This window comes from Chamaea fasciata, unplaced genomic scaffold (genome assembly GCF_029207755.1).
Source record: "Chamaea fasciata isolate MVZ Bird 193981 ecotype frontalis unplaced genomic scaffold, bChaFas1.0.hap1 SCAF_13, whole genome shotgun sequence".
In the NCBI taxonomy this organism is placed as follows: Eukaryota; Metazoa; Chordata; class Aves; order Passeriformes; family Sylviidae; genus Chamaea; species Chamaea fasciata.
This window is the reverse complement of record NW_027094098.1, coordinates 11,919,391-11,937,212: the sequence shown is the minus strand read 5'-3', so window position 1 is coordinate 11,937,212 and position 17,822 is coordinate 11,919,391. Positions and strand designations below refer to the sequence as shown.

Here is a 17,822-nt window from a genome sequence, read left to right as displayed (position 1 = left end):
GACGCGGGGCCGGGCGGGCCGGGGCGATGGCGGCGGCGGAGGCGCGGGCCGAGGGGCCCCCGCTGCCCGGCCCGCCGGGGGGCCGCCCGCGGCCCGTCTGCTCCCGCCCCTACTTCCTCGTCCTCATGATCTTCGCGCACCTCTACGTCCTCAACGTCCTGGGGCTGCTGCTCTTCGTGCACCTCAGCGCCGGCGAGCCCGGCGGGCCGCCCGCCGCCCCCCCGCCGCCGCCGCCGCCGCCGGCCCGCGCCCTCCCGCGCCTCGAGGGCATCAAGGCAAGGCCGCGACCGGGGGCCGGGGCCGGGGCCGCTGAGCGCTGGGCGCTGACCGCTGCTCTCCCCGCAGGTGGGCCACACGCAGCGGGTGGAGCTGGTGCCCGGCAGGGCCCACGCTGTGCGCACCCTCAGCCTCAAGCCGCTGCTGTTCGGTGAGTACCGGCCCCGCCGGGGACAGCTGCTGCCGGGCCCGGGCACGCCGGTAGCGGGGGGGCTTCCGCCCTGTGTGTGTGCGTGTCTGGCTGACACCCGCCGCTGTCTGACACCTACTCGGGGGAAAATGATTTCCCTCCCTGTGCTGCTGTTCCTTGGGGCTGCGTTAAAAAGAGTGCGGTATCGTTTCAGGTATGTTGATGCAAAATTCGCAGAGGTTACGTATTCTGGATGGCCCACTTTGAAGAATTTGGAAGGTTAACCTTTACAGGTTTTTCAGGTTCTCTGTAAAATACTAGGATAGACAGCAGATCACTGGCAAGAACCTTGAAGAAGTTGCTGAGTGTAAGGAAAGGACAAGAGATACCCAAACTTTTGTTAATAAATTATAAAAAGGCAATTTGGTATTGATGCTTCAGCACTGAGGAAATGAGTGCTGGATTTAAAGAATTGATGGATTTAAAGTCTTCCACCATTTTGTGTCCTGTTCTAGATTTATTTTTATTTTTGGCTTCTCTGATACACAACTACACAACATCTGCCTTTCAGTTATTTTTTAATCTTCTTTACCTTTTTGTGATGTTTTGCTGTCACTGGTCAAGTCTCACTAATTGAAGTCTGTGTTCTGGAAAGCCACTGACAATATGCTAAATAATTTGCGGGGGGGGTAATCAATCATTATAAAATTCCTACTATTGCAAAGTCAGAAGAAACCTGTTGTTTCTGAAAAGACAGCATAGAGAATCTTTCAGATGCTTTCTCAATAATATAAATAGAGGGATTTTTTCTGATTCCAAATAGATCATATATTCTGAAAACCTCACCGTGAATTTCATAGTGGATTTCAGTCTGACATTCACTAAACAGACACACCAACCTGGAGCTTATAACCCCACAGCATCACAAAAGTGCTGTCATTACCAGAACCACGGTTTGAGGCAATTGCTCTGGTTTTCACTCAGGAAAGCTCCTGTTTCCTCTTTCCCTGCCTTTCTAGTGCTGCTAAAATGAAATAGCTGGTCTTGTCCCACAAGGAAGGTGCTGAAGATGATAAAAGGCAGGTTTGTCCTGGCAATAATAATCCTGCAATTTTTAGCTTCTTGTTCCAGCACCTCCATTGTTTTTGAGGGAAGCTTTTGTCCCTGAGGATGCCATCACAGACAGTGACAGACATTCACCATTTGAGATGCCACAAGTCTGTTCTCCTTTGTCCTCTGATAAGGAGTCCCTTATTTAGAAACTGCAAGTTGCAAGACAGTTGTTATCTCCCCGGATGAACCTGCCAGGAGCCAGCTCTGACTTTAAAAAAATTCCAGAGACTTCTCTATCTATGCAGGCAGTACCAATCTAATTCAACTGGTTTAAAAAAACTAAGTCATTTAATCTCAGTTGCTTCAATTAGTGAAAGTGTGTATTTAACTTGGTTGTGTTTGGTGAATACAGAAGCCCTTAGCAAAGACTCTTGAGTTTCTGAGGATTTGATACAAAGTGCTGCAGAATACAAGACCCAGTTTAAGGAAACAGTGCTTGGTCTGTCATCTTTGCTTTCAGCAGAGCAGGCTGCAGTGAGGACACAGCAGCAGACACTCATGAATGATTTAATGTGTTCCCTGGGCTTCAGAGCATGGGCTGGGCACCGTAGGGGAACTTTAGGTTTGGTTTTTAGTTGTGGGTAAGTCACATCTGCATGGAACCCAAGCATATTTTATGGAGCTATGAAAAAATCCCTGCCCTGTGTTTTCCCCCCTCTTGCTACAAGGCATAATTTCTAAAGCTTGTAAGTCAGACCATCTGTGCAGTTTTCAGTTGGGAAACACTAGTAATCAAATAGCCCTACTAATGGAAAACAAATCAGACAAAGCCTTTTCAACCTTCAGAGCTTTTATGTGTTCTGTTTTCTAAACGTGATCTGTTCAGAAGATACTGCCACTGCAGCAACCACCTGACAGCAGATTCTGTGGATTGGGCAGCAGTTTCTAAGACAAGACAGTGGGGAGGAATAAAAATAGGAAATTTGGCTGTGTTTTTCTTCTGAGCCTCAGGGACAAGAAGTAATCACTGCATAAATGTCAGGGCGCAGCTGAATTGCAGTGTGTGTGTCTGAGCGCTCCTTTCAGCCCACACCAGAGTGAGGAGGAGCCCGCAGTGTGGGTTGTTGGTGTGCCTTGTGAACACGGGGAGGCAATGTGTCTCCAGCAGACTGGCTGTCTCTGCATGGCCAACGCTGCAGGCATCACCAACAAGGCAGAAGGCATTCCTCCCAAAGGCTGTTTATTCCACTTGGTTGCTTTTTTTTTTAAATTTTTTTAGGTTTTTTTATTTCAGCCACAGGCTTAAACCAATATAGAAAACTTTCCATGGACAGTGCTTTGTTAGGCGGCAGAAATCCGACTTGTTTCCTCATTTGGGGATTTGTTGTTTTCTGCTGTGTGGTCTGGAGCACAGTGTACCCCTGCAGGGAGTGACAGTCCTGCTTGAGTGAGAGAGTGAGCTGAAGAGAACTTGGTGAGACTCGAGTTTTCCCATATGTTCTGTTTTCCTCATGTAGAGGTGGGAGGCCAGGCAGCTGTGGAAGGTTCCTCTGCTGCTCCCGTATCAAAACTGCAATATCCTACTGTGCTGGGGCTGGGACTCACCTCCCAGTGCCAAGCAAAGCTGCTGTTCACACCAAAGCAGAGTTTTGAACAGTTGATGTCTCACTCATGCTCTGCTTTTCTCAAGGTTCTTGTGATATCCCCAGTTACCAGAATCTTTTGATCCACACTGAATTTCTGATGCTGAAAAGTAGTTTTCCTGGTTATTTAGAAACCCTCAGCTGTCTGCTCTATGCCTTTCCTGCTTGAGAATGGCTCTCTGCTTTTGCATGTGTGGATGTTCATCAGCTCTCAGCACAGGAAGCTGAAGGGACAGCCTGACTCAAGAGCGGAGTTTAGCATGCAGTTTTTAAGGGGCTGGGCATAGCCAGTGTGGGTTCCTCTCCCTGTTAATTTACCTCAGACTGTTCAAGAGTAAAGTATTTGCTCCATTACGTAAAAAGTATCACTTCGCAGTCAGGGAGACTTTCATGTAATCTGTGGACAGAAAGCAAGCAGGCACTTGGACAGCATCAGTGTCTCAGGGTCAAATAATGAATTTGAAATACCAGCTCTGATAATGAGAACTAGAAGTAACTGTTATTAAAGGTTTCTTCTAGTTTGTCCTCACTTGCATAGTTAAGTTTTGTTGTGATGTTGGATCCTACGCAAAGCTGAACCAAGCACGTCCTGAATCCTACAGAGTCTTGTGAGAGGAACATGTTAAACCTGCGTCCTTAAGCTCTGTCTTGGTAAAACAGGGTTCTGTAGTAAAGCCCTATCTGTGCACTATGACTCTTTCAAATCACTTAGAAATATGACTGTACATCTCCAAAACACCACCTGCCAGGGAAAGGAGTTTTCTAGCCATAGGGAAGGGAGCAGTTTCTTATTGCTGAATTGAGATGTTTCAGACCTTCCATCCCACCTGTTCGGGGCAGCGGTGATGTTTCCACCTCCGCACTGCCTGGTGCAGGTTCCTGTTCCTCTTCTGCCAGGCATAGGCCTTGTTCACCACCACTTTGTCACTCTGTACTTCACCACTTACAACGAAGACCCCTGCGTGAGTGCCTCGCATGATGTTGTGGGCGCAGGTGGCATCTATGTCCAGCCACTGCTGGAGCCTGGCAGGGATTTCAGTTCTGAGGAGCGGGCCGTGCTTCAGCACCTCCACCTTGGAGGGGTCCAGGTCGAAGTCTGAGATGGTGGTGGTGGTGTTCTTCCTCAGGATTCGGATTTTCACTGCTGCAGGGATTGGAATAAGAGCTGTGAGTTCTGTTTGCTCTTCATACCTTTCATCTACTTCAACACATAGAGCCCAAGGCTTCTCTGCTGTCCCTGTAATGTGGAGAGGTATCTGTCCAAGCTTTTGCTATTGCAGTGAACTTGTGAAAGTTCTCATTTGAGGTTAGTTTCCAGTAATGAACACTGTTCTTAGAATCACAGAATTATTTAGGTTGGAAAATACCTCAAAGATCCAGTTCAACCACTGACCCATCCCTGCCCAGTTCACCACTAAACCATGTCCTCAAGTGCCACATCTACATGACTTTCAAATACCTTCAGGGATGGTGACTCAAGCCCTTCTCTGGGCAGCCTGTTCCACTGCTTGATAATTCTTTTGGTGAAGAAATTTTTTCCTATTACCCAATCTGAATCTCTCCATTGCGACTTGAAGCCATTCCCTCTTGTTCTTGTTATGTGGGGGAAAAGAGCTCCTTCTCCTTCTCAATCCGTTTCCCTCCTAAGAGTGGCAAAGATGTATTAGCACCACTACAGAAACCCTGTTGGAATCATGGGCACAAGCAGATAGATGCATAAAAGTCCTGATCTTGTGCAAATTACTTGACTTTTCTCTGAGCAGAGATTTCAGGAAGTGACGTGGCAGCTGCTGGAAGTGACAGCTGCTCAGGATTTGGAGCCTTTTATATTTTATTGAAAAATACCTTTGTTTTGCTATATGTGTGCCTGAATTCAGGGCAGTATCTTGAAAACTTCCTGCTGTCTGATTGAGCAGAGCCAGAGCTGCCACTTGCTTGGGCTAGGAGAGGGACAGTCACAATACCAAAACAAAACTATTAAAGTTTGAAATAGCTGGCATGGAATTTGCTGAAGATTCTTATAGGCTTTGATTGAAATGTTTGTCTGCAAGGGAAAACAAGAGTACTGCTTGTTTTTAGCAGCCACAGACCAAAACCAAATCAGAGCCCACAGAAATAAATTAAGTCTTCACTTTCAGTGCTACCAGGAGCTGGGTCCTCCTGCTACCTCACAGGTAAAGTAAAAACCGAAAATCCCTGGGATCTGCTGTAAAAGGTACAGTTTCTCCAAGCCATTATGTTATGGCTAAGCTATTTTCTGTCCATGCCACTGCTTGGCTGCTGGAGGGAATGGCAGCAATTGAGAGGAAAAGGAGGGTACTCACCAAAATCATTTGCACAGAGGCTTTCCAGGATCTCCCTGGCAGTGCTGGCCTCCTCAAGCTCACAGTCCTTGCAGCTGGCTCGGGGCACTGCTGCAAAAGAAATTCGGTTATAACACCCTTGTCAAGCTTCACTGGAAAAGACACAATGAAATTTTGAGATCTGCAAGTGGTGGCTTGCTGTTTCTTAGTGATGCTTCTTCCTGAGCTACCCAGTCTGTGGAGAGATAACTCAGACAGGCAGAAATGCATGGGAAATGTTAGACTCTCCTTGCTGTGTCTGCTGCTTGTCGTGCTTTGTTCAGGCTTGTGTGCATTACTGCGTGTTAAAGCAGTAGTGAAAATACTTAATGAAGATCTAATTTGGATGAAACAGCAAAACCAGTGGTATGGCCAGACTCCATCCAGTGATGCTGAAATGATGTTGAAATGTCTGTTCTCCCCTTAACTGCTCTTGAATCTCCCCCAGTGCTCATCAGTATCTGGGTGTTAATTGAGTCCTCCAGACTTTTTTCCAGCGTAACTCATGTCTGCAGAGGCTCATGTCCCTTCATGGTGTTTCTAATGTTTAGAGAGGAGACTTTCAGGACATTTCTTTTCGCATGTTTTTAAGCCCTAGACACAGCTGAAAGACTGGGACTGCAGCTCCATAGCTCCACTGGAAACACGTCTCACTGCTGGGAGTCTGCACTCCATGAGCTCTCCCACTGTGCCTGGGCCAGAGGCTTTGCAGCCTTTCCTTCCCTCTGCCCCAAACCCTGCGGGGTCTGATGGCACCCAGGGAGCTAATGAATACAGCAGAGAGAAGAACAAGCCACAGTCAATGTTATGCTAATTTTCTAGGCAGCTCCCAGAGAGAACAAAACTAGAATTTGTAATTTTTTTTTTAATACAGCTTAAAACCAGAAATATGCAGAATAGAAACAAGTCACAGGATCATCCTTTTGAGCTTTCAGTGTTACATATGGAAAAATACATGAAGAAAAAAACCTCTTACTTCTCCTGCTTGAGGAATTTTCATCCATGGAGACTGCTGCAATGCACAGTTCGTGGTCTGCAGGGAACTTGTTGCAGTTGAGGATTTCGGGCCAGGGGTAGCCGTAACAAGCCATGACGGGCGCGCAGCTCCTCTTGACGGCTTCGCAGAGGCTGCGGCAGGGGTAGATGAGCCTGGGGAGGGGGTGGGCATTCAGCGCCTCCCTGTGCCTGGCAGGAGGCTGAGGGTCGAGCCCTAGCACCACTTCGGCTGCACAGGGCTGTGTTAAAGGGTTAGCAGGCAGGTTTGGGATCTTTGACTTTTTTTTAAACATTCGTGTCCAGGAAGCAAGCAAGGAATTTCTGAGGACAGGAGGGATGAGGCAAGCTGCCAGAAGCCCTTCACCTCCTTAGGAATCTTCTGTAGTTGTGCAAAGACTGCTTACCTTTACAGGTGCCTGATTACACCAAATTTCCTTAGCAGCTCTGTACTTTGAGAACTGCAATTGAATCCTCAAAACTGGGGATTTCTTTCTGAGGCTGGAACTGTTGGGAAACAGTTGGGAAACTGAGAAACCTTGTGTTCGGGGCAGGAGCTGGGGTGAGGGGCTGCACAGGCAGTGGGAGGTGAAGCTGGTGTGTGCCAGCAGCTCCTGCAGTGTATGAGGGGCTGGCCAGGGCATGTGGCAGCGGTGCCTGGGGTGCGAGAGCAGAAGAATCCCAAGGAGGGAACATATTTCTGCTCCTGTGATATAAAACGCTCATGTTTCGCTTTCAGAGGGATGTTCCCTGCTGAGTAATCCAGTTGTCCCTTGCTGAGAGCAGCAGCACTGCTTCTTGGGGACTGCACAGATCACATTGAATGCATTTTCTCTCAGGAGGCGCATGGAGTTGTGCTCCTGCAGGGAGTTAACTGTTACAGCAGAAATAACTCATAAAAGCATCTTACCTGTCCAAGCAGATCGGTGCAAAGAGGGAGCAGAGGAAAATCCTAGCATCTGGGTGGCACTCCCTGGCCAGCAAGGGCAGCCAGCTGGAAGACTGCTGGATGACTTCTGTCATGGTCTCATGCTCCAGCAGGTTGGGAATCCTCATCTCGGAGTAGCCGATATCGTAGCACAAGGCCATGCGGTGTGGGATGGGCATGCAGCTGGAGGATCTCCTCAGGTAGCTCCCCCAGGCACCTGGAGAGCCCCAGAGCAGCAGGCGTGCCAGGAGACCCAGTAGCCACGGGCCACCCAACCTCAAGGGGTGCCTGTGAGGGGACATGACCGTGCTTGGAGCAAGTGAACAGGCAGCACACCCCGGACTGAGCTGCTCCTGACTGTGGAATGCCTTTTATAGCCTACAAGCCACCTCTTTGTCAATCCATCCTCATTAAGTGCGGCCCTTTCAGAGCCCTCATGGGGAAGACAATGCTCCAATTTTCATTTGCCAGCGGCCCCGATTGTTTGTATTTTAGCAGGGGTTTGGCTTAGATCAGCAGGTGTGGAAATGAGGGCAGTTGGGGAGGGATGAATGACTTGGCCCATGTGTCTTGGAGCTCTTTCAGCCAAGATTGAATCTCTGTTTGACACCAGTGCTCCCGACCCATCCCCTTTCTCTTGCTCCAGGATTAGTCATTATTTCATAAACCCTAAAGTTTTCCTCTCTTTTGTTTTTTGTAAAAGCAATCAAGTGTTGCTTAAAGTCAATTAGGAGGCATTTGTTTAGCTGGATCTATTGTTGAGCAGGCAGGGAGATAGGATGGTCTCACAGCCACATGTTAACCGTTTAGGAGAGCTGGGGGCAGAGAGGAACTAATTTGCAGCTGTGGAGCCAAGTTGTTTGCAGAGGGGATTGGCAGCACTCAGCTGGAAACCCCCTCACCTTGCAACCTGCATGACCACAGGCTTTCCAGTTAACAGAATTCCTACTTCATTCTGAAATCCCGTTAGTACCACTGAAGAGTGTAATTGTCCTTCCTCCAGCATGTAATTAAGGTTCCATAAGCCATCATTACTGTAGCCCAGTTTGGGGAACTGGAAGTACCGGGGGCATTGGTTGCAAGTGCACATGGTTCATTTGGAGCTGGTGCTGTGCCATGAGGTTCAAACTGGTCAGTAGAAGCTCCAGCTCTGAAGCATCCTCTGGCACAAGGACCCTGTGCTGCCTGTGGCGGAAATTGTTTCCTTGGAGTGTGTTATGGATACTGCTGGCTGCATTGTCTTCCTAGGGCTTCCCAGGAACAGCTCATTTTCTACAGGGCTGGCTCTGGTCTATGCTTAGCAGGAAGCCAACTGCTTATTGACAGCTTGAGCCGATAGGGTTGATTTCAGGTCATGAAAGTAATTAATTTTTTCCCTCCATTAGAGGATTGCAGCTGTAGTTGATCTATAATGTGTCCTTGGCACATACCTGCAGGAGCTCTAGGGAGTTGCAATTTGGAGAGCAGGACCTTGGGTCTAGGAGCACTTAACCTGTCCTGCATTGGTGGTTTTTTCTTTCCCTTTTCAAAAGTCTGAGCAGCTGGTAACAAGGTCACCATAGCTGTGACAGACACCAGCCAGGAGGATCCTCTGAACCTCCTGGGCCACAGTCTAACTGTGCTCTGGAATGGGACCTTGCCAGTGCTTTCCGAGTGCGTGTCCAGTGTACCATGCAGCTCGAAGTCTCCTAGCCTCATGGTCATTGGTGGATTTCTCTGCACTTTAATTTGTTTGGGATTGTGGAATGGCCTGATTGCTGCTGGGTTTGTGCTGCAAAGGAAAGCTGGAGATACCTGGGTATGGAGCCTGGCATGTCCAGTATTTTCCTCTTTAATATTGCATTTGAAGACCATTTTTAGTGGGGGATCAAGAGAGTAAGTGGGAGTAAGTTAGAGTTTTTCTCCTTTCTGTTTGAGTTTCATAGTAGAGCACTGTGCCATACTCCCCTGAAAGGGATTTGCTGTTGTGCAAAGTGCCATCCTCTCCACGTGAGAGCAAGGAAGTCTGAAACCCTGGCCATCACCACTCTTCACTGTAAAGATTTTTGGCCTCCCTTCCGGTAAAGCAGCAGTTCCCAGACTGTGATCCACATGGCACCTTTGAAATGGTAATATGCAGTGATATGCACGTGTTTGTTCACTCCTTTGTCCATTGTGGTATCTGTGAGAGACTTTAAGGGCTTGACCCCAGGATCCAAGCATTTAGGAACTGCTGCTATAAAAATACCTGCCTCCAGCAGCTCAGGTGTGTGATGTATGCTCTTTGAGAGCCCTTCTGGTAGAAGGGTGGATGTTTTTACATGTCCCAAACTTAGACAGTTCCTAAATTTCCCTCCTACCTCTTTTGATTTTTTTCTTCCTGAGTCTCCTGCCACCAGCATGGAATCCCACTGTAACAGTTCCTCAGTCTCTGTTGCTGCTCACACTTTTGCTGCAGAAATTCCTGACTTCCTGACAGAGGAGGAGTGCAAGCTCATTGTCCATCTGGCAAAGCTAAAGGGGCTACAGAAGAGCCAGATCCTACCAACAGAGGACTATGAGGAAGCCATGGAAATGATCGAAATCAGCCAAATGGACATTTTCAATCTGCTGGATCACAATCAGGATGGGCAGCTGCAGCTCAAAGAGGTAGAGTGTGGGACAGACTGGAAAAGGTTTGCTGGGGACTCTCTGGCACATCCCTCCTCAGATGCTCTCTTGGTTACTCATGTGCTTGGGTGGGGCCAGACCCCAGGATATACTGATCACAATTTGCTTAATTTTTTGCCTCAAAATTTGTGCTGGCCTTCAGAATGGAAGTTTCTGGGGCAATGTGCAGCAATTGTCATGCTATTGGGAGACAGCAACAGTCCTTGGCAGGACGTGTGTTTTGAATATGCTGGATAAAATATTCCTGTGCTGTGGGTTGTTGCCTCTTGCTGTGTGTCCTGGGAAGTGAGTTTGTCACGTAGGCCCTGCTTTGTGCAGCCTGTGGGGAACTTACTGTCTTGAATTCACAAGCCCCAGCAAAGCCACCCCAATTGATGAGCTGAGGGGGATAATAAGTCTCTTGTCCCCAGCTCTTCAGCACCCTTGCCCTGTATGGGAGGATGCATCAGGGCAAGTTCTGACAGTTCAAGCATGTCCCTCCTCAGGCTCCCATTTCAGGTGAAGCTGAACCATCCTGTGTACCATGAGTGCTGTGGAGTATGGGGAGCTGTGCCAGTGACAGGCCAGGGCAAGGCTCCTTTCTCTGAAGGTCAGAGCCTGCTGAGAGCTGTTCAGGCTTCTGCATCTCTCTGTACATGTTGAAAGGAAGAATTTTGTTCCAAGCCCTTACCTTGGACAAGTAAAAGCATTCACTTCTATCATCAATAGCTTTACTTTCCCTTCAAGAGAAAGCTGTGCTCTCTCCACCTCAGGGCTGATTAACCAAGTCCCAGCAGTCATTTCCCATGACCTAAACTGGAAATAACAACTCTAATCAGCAACACTCAGTGTGTGGCTGCCAGATGATTCTCACTGCAATCATCTTTCTGCAGAAATGTGCCGATGCCTGTCTGGCTGATGTGCTGTGGAGGAGATCCTGCCAGGCCTCATGCAAGGCATCTGTAGGGTCTCAGGAGTGCAAGAAACCAGTGCTTTTTTTTTTTTTTTGATCCATTTATGAATTTCAGGTGTTGACCCATACCCGACTTGGGAATGGCAGGTGGATGACCCCCGAAAACATCCGGGAGATGTACACAGCGGTCAAAGCTGATCCTGATGGGAATGGTAAGAGCAGCTCCATGGGAATCCCTTCACCCTCAGCACCTTGGAGACCTTGCACAGCCATGTAGGGGAGAGCGAGAGCCGAGAGCCGTGTCCCTGCCCAGGCCTTTTTCTCTAGCTGAATTCCTTGAGGGGAAATAGCACTGCCCTAGACACCTTCTCAGGGAAGTAAATGCAGGGTAACTGCATTTAACTCTTGCTGCAACACCCCTGCCCCTGCAACACCACTCTAGCAGCTAGCTGGTCCCACTGCCTGGACTTGGATTTTGCTGGAGCAGGATCAGACCACAAGTCTGCACTCCCTCTCGCCTGTCAGACCTGCCTTGGTTCATGCCCTGCTGTAACAGGATGTTAGGGCTGTGCTTCTGCTCCCCTGGTCTGAGATACCACTCAGGTTCTGACCGCAGAGCTCTTGTTACCTGCGGTGCAGACGTTCAGACACATTGCATGCCTCCCCTGTTTTCAGGGAGACTTTTGCAGCAGGCCAAGAGGCCCATGTCACTGTGAGGGGAGAGTGGAACAAGTGGAGGTGGAGGTGATCTTGTCTGTCAGCCTTTGGTGCTGAACCCCTCTCTGCCGCTGCAACCTCTCTGTATTCCATGAGGCCACTTCTGCCCCTCCTGCCCCCGGTTTCCCAAGGGCTCCTGCTGGTCCGGACATACACTCTAACCTCTGCTGCTCTAATTAGAGTGGCCTCAATTAAGCAACACTCCATTTCCTAATCAAATTAAGTGAATGCACAAGCTCTACACACTCTCCTCCAGTGACCTGGCATTGAGAGCTGCCCAGGAGGAGCTGCTTTGGAGTTGAAGCAGTTGCAGTGTGAATGCATAAATATCCGGAGGGCACCCTGTGCAACTCTCCTCCAGGCTGGTGGCATTCTTGGCAGGGCTATGACTGAGTCCTCGATGGCTTTTCCACCATTCTGGACATTAACAAATGAAAGGTCCTGTTAAAGGGCTATTGGCAGGACCTTGCTTCCAGAGTGCTGCTTCCCTCTGTTGTTAGATTGGTACATGACACTGAGAGACCAGGTCACAACCTGGATGTGGCAATGCGTCATCAAAGACTGTGGGGAGTCAGGGGAAGTGGGGACAGAGAGACACTAGGAATAATAACAGTGGATCATTTGGTCATGACCTGAGGACATGGCACCTGAGGAACTGTCCCTGGCTGACCCTTGTGGCTGGTCTTTCCTCCTGCCAGGGGGTGCTGGTGCCCAAGGAACAGAGCTGGCACCAGCCGCCCTGGGTTTGCTGCCTGGGTGAGCTCCTCGCCCAGCCCGTGGTGGATGCTGGGCAGCTCAGGGCAGTGTACTGCATGCTGGTATCAGAGACCTGTGCAAGCCTTCCCTTCTCCAGAAAGAGAAAATAACAAATGTGAGGATTTTCCTGAAGCTGACGAAGGCAAGGGTCCATCCCTTGCTGATTCCAGTTGAGTGCAAACAAGAAACACCTGTTTCAGGAGAAGCTGCTTTATACCTCTTGCTTTTCTGTTATTTCTGTTTACACAAGACCATACTGTCATGTATTCCTCATTTATATTTTGCAGTTATACAAATGCAGGAGAATGTACTGCTTGTTTTGGGTTTGGGTTTGGCTTTTTCTTAATTGCCCTGCAAGGTCATATAAAAAATGTGGTCTGAGGTCCCACTCTGTCCTTAAACATGTTGATTTAAATATCTAAGTAATGAGCCTCCAGGCACTGGGTGGCACAGTCTTTCTTGTGTATGTCAGAACTGTAGTGGTCTTTCTCTCTTTTGATGTATTGATTTATTTTGCCTGTCCCAGTTCTGACCCTGCACAATTCACTTTGGCAGGTTCCTCTGTGTCCTCTGCTGCAGGTGAGAGCATTGCTGGAGCCCATGATCATGGGTAGAAGGGGTGCAGCCTGTGGTTGACACAGTGGGCCCTGACTGAGGTCTGTGCGAGGAAGGCAGTTTCTGCAGTGCCCTCAGTCTGGTGTTTCTCCCAGTACAGGATGCAAGAACTATTACCTGCACCAGAGTCAGGTGGCTTTTCCTGTGTTCCCATAGGTGTGCTAAGTTTGGAGGAGTTCAAGCAGTTGAATATCCGTGATTTCCACAAGTACATGGGAAGCCAGAAAGTGAAGATGAGCGACCTGGTGCGCAACAGCCAGCACACCTGGCTGTACCAGGGCGAGGGGGCACACCAGGTCATGAGGGCCATTCGGCAAAGGTAAGGGCCAGGCAGCTGAGGGGAGGTTGGGTTTGGGTAGGCACAAGCATCACCTGTGTGCTGGGAGAGGCAGTGGCAGATTTGCTAATATTCACACTTCCTAATTGTGTGAAAAGTCCTTGGAGTGTAAAGAGCAATGAACACAGACACAAAATAGAGAGAGGAGGTTTTCATTAGAGCAAGAATTTGTATTGTCCTGTGGAAAGGGAAAAAGAAAAATCAAGCCTTTCAGCATCTCCATTCACTTTTGAGAACAGCCCTATAAAACCAGGAAGATTTGGCAGTATATGAAATCATTCATTCTAATTAGTAACTGAGCTTACTGGGAGAAACTGCCCATTTCCAATGCTGTCTGAGTGCCAGCACTTACTGTCATTTGCTTTAGTTACTCATGCATTTCACTGAATTCTGTCTTTGCTGTTCAGAGCTGACTTTTTAAAAAGCACAACTTCACCTTAAATTAGTAAAGTTAGTTTAATCCTCCGAGCACACATATTGTAGGGCAGCTCATGGCAGATGGGAGAACCTTTTACCCTTCCCTTCATCTCAGATTTGGTACTGGGAGGAACTGAAGCCCAGCATGAAGGCCAAATCATGTAGTTGTGAGTTTCAAATAATTGGCTGGAGACTCGCTTGTTCTGGTGGTGCTGGTCCTCACCCAGAACACGGGTGGGTAAAATCTGTCCCGAGGCCTGAAAAACAGCTGTTGCCCACTCCTTTTCTTCAGTGCATTCCAGTGGGAAAATGGGGTCACATATTGCCTTGATTAGAGCAGACTGTGGCTGCCACCTTCTCTGTGCCAGCTAGCCAGCACACACAGGCATTGGCGTTCCGCTTGTATGCTCTCCAGTTGGCCGCTGTCAGGAGCCTGTGAAGACACAGCAATGAAGGAGGCTGTTAGTCCTCCCTGGGACCAGGCAGTGCCTGCAGGAGCTTTGCCATCCTGCCCCAAGGGCTTCACCGTCTGGATTCTCAGAGCTCTGAGTGTTCTTTGGCAGGTCTCAAGACGTACCTGCTTGCCTTGGGGATGATCTCAGATGTAGCAGTGGAAAAATCTCAGAGCAGGAGGGCTCCGGTCTCCTTGATCACTTCCAGTGCCCCTCTGCCCTGGGGGAGGCTGCTGAAAAGGCAACAGGGAAAGGTGAGTTAGGTGACAAGACTATTCCTAGAGCTAGTCTCTCATTCACTCTCAGCAGGGGCCCTGTGCTTTCCTAACTGTCCCTGAGGTCTGTAGGTGGTGCGCAGGAGTCCAGAGAAGTGAGGAGATGGCACATGAAGGCTCCAGGGACACGCACAGAAGGGATCTTGCTGAGCAAAGTCTTCCTGAGAGCAGTCCTGCTAGAGATGCTTCCTTGGGTTTTGTTTTGTTTTTTTCATTAATCTTGATGAGGGCTTTCTGAGCTGATCCTGATGGTCCAACAGATGTGTAAGGACCTGGTTGTCTCTTGGCATGCTCGCTGCAGCCCATCCGTCTCTCCGGTCTTTTGGGGCAGGGGGTTCTCTTTCTCTGGGTTTACTCACTGCTTGGGAGTAGTGGCTGACTGGGGTGAGGGTGGCTTTCCACTCACCTCCTCTGCTCTTCCCCAGGGTAATGCGCCTGACTCGCTTGCCCCCCGAGATTGTGGAGCACAGCGAGCCCCTCCAGGTTGTGCGGTATGACCAAGGAGGGCACTACCATGCCCACATGGACAGTGGCCCCGTGTTCCCTGAGACTGCCTGCAGCCACACGAAGCTTGTTGCCAATGAAAGTGCTCCCTTTGAGACCTCCTGCCGGTAAGCTTTGCCTTGAACGTGTTAGACAAGGGGTGTGGAGCCATTTCACCTCACCTCATCTCGCCTGGGACTCAGTGCTTGGATTGTGGGCTCACAAACCAGCTCAGGACATCACTGCCATGAGGGGGTTTTAAAGGGGAGGTGGGCAGATCCTGTGGGTCCACACAAGGAAGGTGGAATGAGTCAGCCATCCCCAGCAGAGCCTACAAGCGCACTCATTACTCTGGATAGAAGTTTTCTTTGTTGTTCTTGTGTTACTGTGGGAGAAAAGCTGATGGTGTAAATCATATGCCATGTGATGTCTTAGAGGAGCCACTGTATTTATGGTGGAGGGGCAGAACAGCCCCTGTGTGTCTCCTCCTGCTCCAGGTGTGTCTCCTGACAGCCTCTGTCTTGCAGGTATGTGACTGTGCTGTTCTACCTGAACAACGTGACTGGGGGAGGTGAAACAGTCTTCCCTATCGCTGATAACAGGACATACGAAGAGATGGTAAATGAACCTCGCCTACATGTTACCCCTGGGGATACTGAGTCCCTCTTTGAATGTTTTTAATCATTGTGACTGCAGAAGGGGTCAGGTGTGTTAGGTTGGTGTGCATTAGCATTTGTAGCTAGAGCATTGGAGAAACCATGCTACAGTCTTTTTCCTCTGAGACAGGGAGGAGGGGCAGGGCTTTGACAGCTCAGCTCTCCCTGCTTAGAGGTGTCAGGCAATGTGTTAAGAATGGCAGCTGCTCAGAAACAGGTTATGAACCTCCTGGGGCCTGAAACTGCCTGCTCCAGGTGGGTTGTGAAAGCCCCTGCATCAACGTTAAGCCATCGTGTGGGACACTCAGGCAAGGGTTAGGGGCAGGGACAGCCCTGCATGTGCCTTGTTCCAGCCCTGTTTATGACATCTTCCCTGTGGTTTCTCCCCAGTCTTTGATCCAGAACGACATTGACCTGCGAGATACTCGGAAGAACTGTGACAAGGGCAATTTGCGAGTAAAACCTCAGCAAGGCACTGCTGTCTTCTGGTACAACTACCTGTCAGATGGAGAAGGTACAGGCTCACTTCAAAACTGGGCTCTTGGGAGAGGTGGGACTGCAGTAGGTGACAGCCATCATCTCCTTGCTGCAGCTGGGAGCTCAAAGAACAGCCAAAAAAGGGTGGTATCTGCTTGCTAGTGGGAACTGTAGAGTCTTTTTGTAGCCAGCTGAGTAGGCGCTTCCTGACTCTGAAAGGCCTTTGTTTACAGGCAGTAGGTCAGTGGCTCCTGATGTCTTTGGGGGACAGGACTAGCTAGCAAACAAAGACCTTGGCTGCACTCGCCATCACCAGCTGCCTTCCATCCCGCTGTGCAAGCTGAAACTCCTGCTGGAACTTGGTCTGCAATTCAAAATGTGTCACTGATGTGGTGTTGCCCAAAGGGGTGGGGAGGGGAGGTAAACAAAGGCATGGCCATCAGCTCTGCAGCATGAGGACACATGGGCCACCCCATGCCATGCTTGGGGCCAATGCCTGCTTTTGTAGCTCAGCTGCAGACGCCCCACGATGTGTCCTTGGGGCTGTTTTTGTCACAAAGTGCAGTGCGGTTTTCCCTGACAGGCTGGCAATTGACATGAATCTTTAAGGCTGTTGGTGAGTATGGCGCCAGAGGGTTTCCATGGCAGATTTTGAGCTGTGGTGGGAGGAAGGAGCGTAGCATCTCAGGTCCCCTGAGAGCAGCCCATGTTTCCATCTCTAGAAAATCCACAGAGGAGGTCACAAGACCAGTGTTTGAGGGCTGTTGGGTGATGATATCAAGACTGTCACTCTTCTGTGAGAAGAGCCCTATTGTGTTTTTATGAGCAGTTTGTTCCTTAATGGAAAGTGGCTGCTGATGCAAGTCCGCCACAGAAAAACGATAGGATCATTGTAAACAGGTCGTTTAGAACTGCTGAAATAGAATCTCTCAAAGGGCTGCAAGCCTCTGGCTTCCACAGGCCTTCTAGTGGCAGCCCTTATCTCTTCTATGCCAGCCTTCCTTTTCCCAAAAAGAACTGAGAAAAACAGATGCTGTGATCTAGATTGTGAGAGCCACTTGTGCTGAGTGGAGAGATGGAGGTAGTGGGCATTTTGCGCTCAGAGAGCATGCCCTGATGAACTCCTCGTAGGCGCTAGGGTGAGATGGCACTAAGATGGAGGGGTGACAGGAAAATAACTCCTGTAAGATGTATCTGAGCTCAAATCCAAGCAGGTAGTACAGCCAGGAGAGATTGCATTGGTGTTTGCGGGCCGTGTGTCCTTGTGTGGCCCCAGCTGTACCTGCCCTCCTTTGCCACGGTCTAACGGGGCTCTGCTCCGCAGGCTGGGTGGGAGAGCTGGACGACTTTGCTCTGCACGGCGGCTGCCTGGTCACCCAAGGCACCAAGTGGATCGCCAACAACTGGATCAACGTGGACCCCAACCGCCGGCGGCAGCAGCAGTTCCAGCAGGAGATGGAGCGCTTTGCGGGGTCTGAGGCAGGGGCCGGGGCCGGAGCCCCGGGCGAGTGGACAGTGGACAAGGCCTACAGCGGGGTGCACCTGGAGCTGTAGTGCCGGGAGTGACGCGGCGCGCACGTGACCTTTTCCCGCGCGGGGCGGGGGGGCGGGGCCGCGGGCCAACTGCGCGGCGGGGCCGCGTCGCGCGCCAATAAAGCGTGGAGACACGGGCGCCGCCTCCGCGTGCTCTGGGGGCGGTGCTGACCAATAGGCAGCGGGCGGGGCGGTGGC

The 17,822-nt window shown here is 49.9% G+C and overlaps 2 protein-coding genes across 2 annotated transcripts; one reads left to right on the top strand and one right to left on the bottom strand.

Moving 5' to 3' along the window:
* On the top strand, nt 1-17,745 carry P4HTM (prolyl 4-hydroxylase, transmembrane). The gene is made up of 9 exons (XM_066195645.1): nt 1-275; nt 346-427; nt 9,803-9,993; nt 11,022-11,118; nt 13,151-13,313; nt 14,901-15,086; nt 15,486-15,576; nt 16,005-16,128; nt 17,416-17,745. The coding sequence occupies exons 1-9, from the start codon at nt 27-29 to the stop codon at nt 17,643-17,645; spliced, it is 1,413 nt and encodes a 470-aa protein (XP_066051742.1). The 5' UTR covers nt 1-26; the 3' UTR covers nt 17,646-17,745.
* LOC136296507 (secreted frizzled-related protein 5-like) lies at nt 1,827-7,691 on the bottom strand. The gene is made up of 4 exons (XM_066195649.1): nt 7,348-7,691; nt 6,421-6,593; nt 5,427-5,516; nt 1,827-4,246 (listed from the first exon to the last, which is right to left on the bottom strand). Exons 1-4 carry the CDS (start codon nt 7,665-7,667, stop codon nt 3,912-3,914), a joined length of 918 nt encoding a protein of 305 aa, XP_066051746.1. The 5' UTR covers nt 7,668-7,691; the 3' UTR covers nt 1,827-3,911.
* Nucleotides 17,746-17,822: the final 77 nt, after the last annotated feature.

Bases quoted from the DNA above. Each gene is read 5' to 3' on its own strand.
- P4HTM (XM_066195645.1), top strand. From the start codon at position 27: ATGGCGGCGGCGGAGGCGCGGGCCGAGGGGCCCCCGCTGCCCGGCCCG. The intron at 9,994-11,021 runs GTAGAGTGTGGG...TATGAATTTCAG, and splicing joins GGCAGCTGCAGCTCAAAGAG to GTGTTGACCCATACCCGACT. The intron at 16,129-17,415 runs GTACAGGCTCAC...TCTGCTCCGCAG, and splicing joins CTACCTGTCAGATGGAGAAG to GCTGGGTGGGAGAGCTGGAC.
- LOC136296507 (XM_066195649.1), bottom strand. From the start codon at position 7,667: ATGTCCCCTCACAGGCACCCCTTGAGGTTGGGTGGCCCGTGGCTACTG. The intron at 6,594-7,347 runs GTAAGATGCTTT...CCCCCTCCCCAG, and splicing joins GCACCGATCTGCTTGGACAG to GCTCATCTACCCCTGCCGCA. The intron at 4,247-5,426 runs GTGAGTACCCTC...CAATCCCTGCAG, and splicing joins CCTCTGTGCAAATGATTTTG to CAGTGAAAATCCGAATCCTG.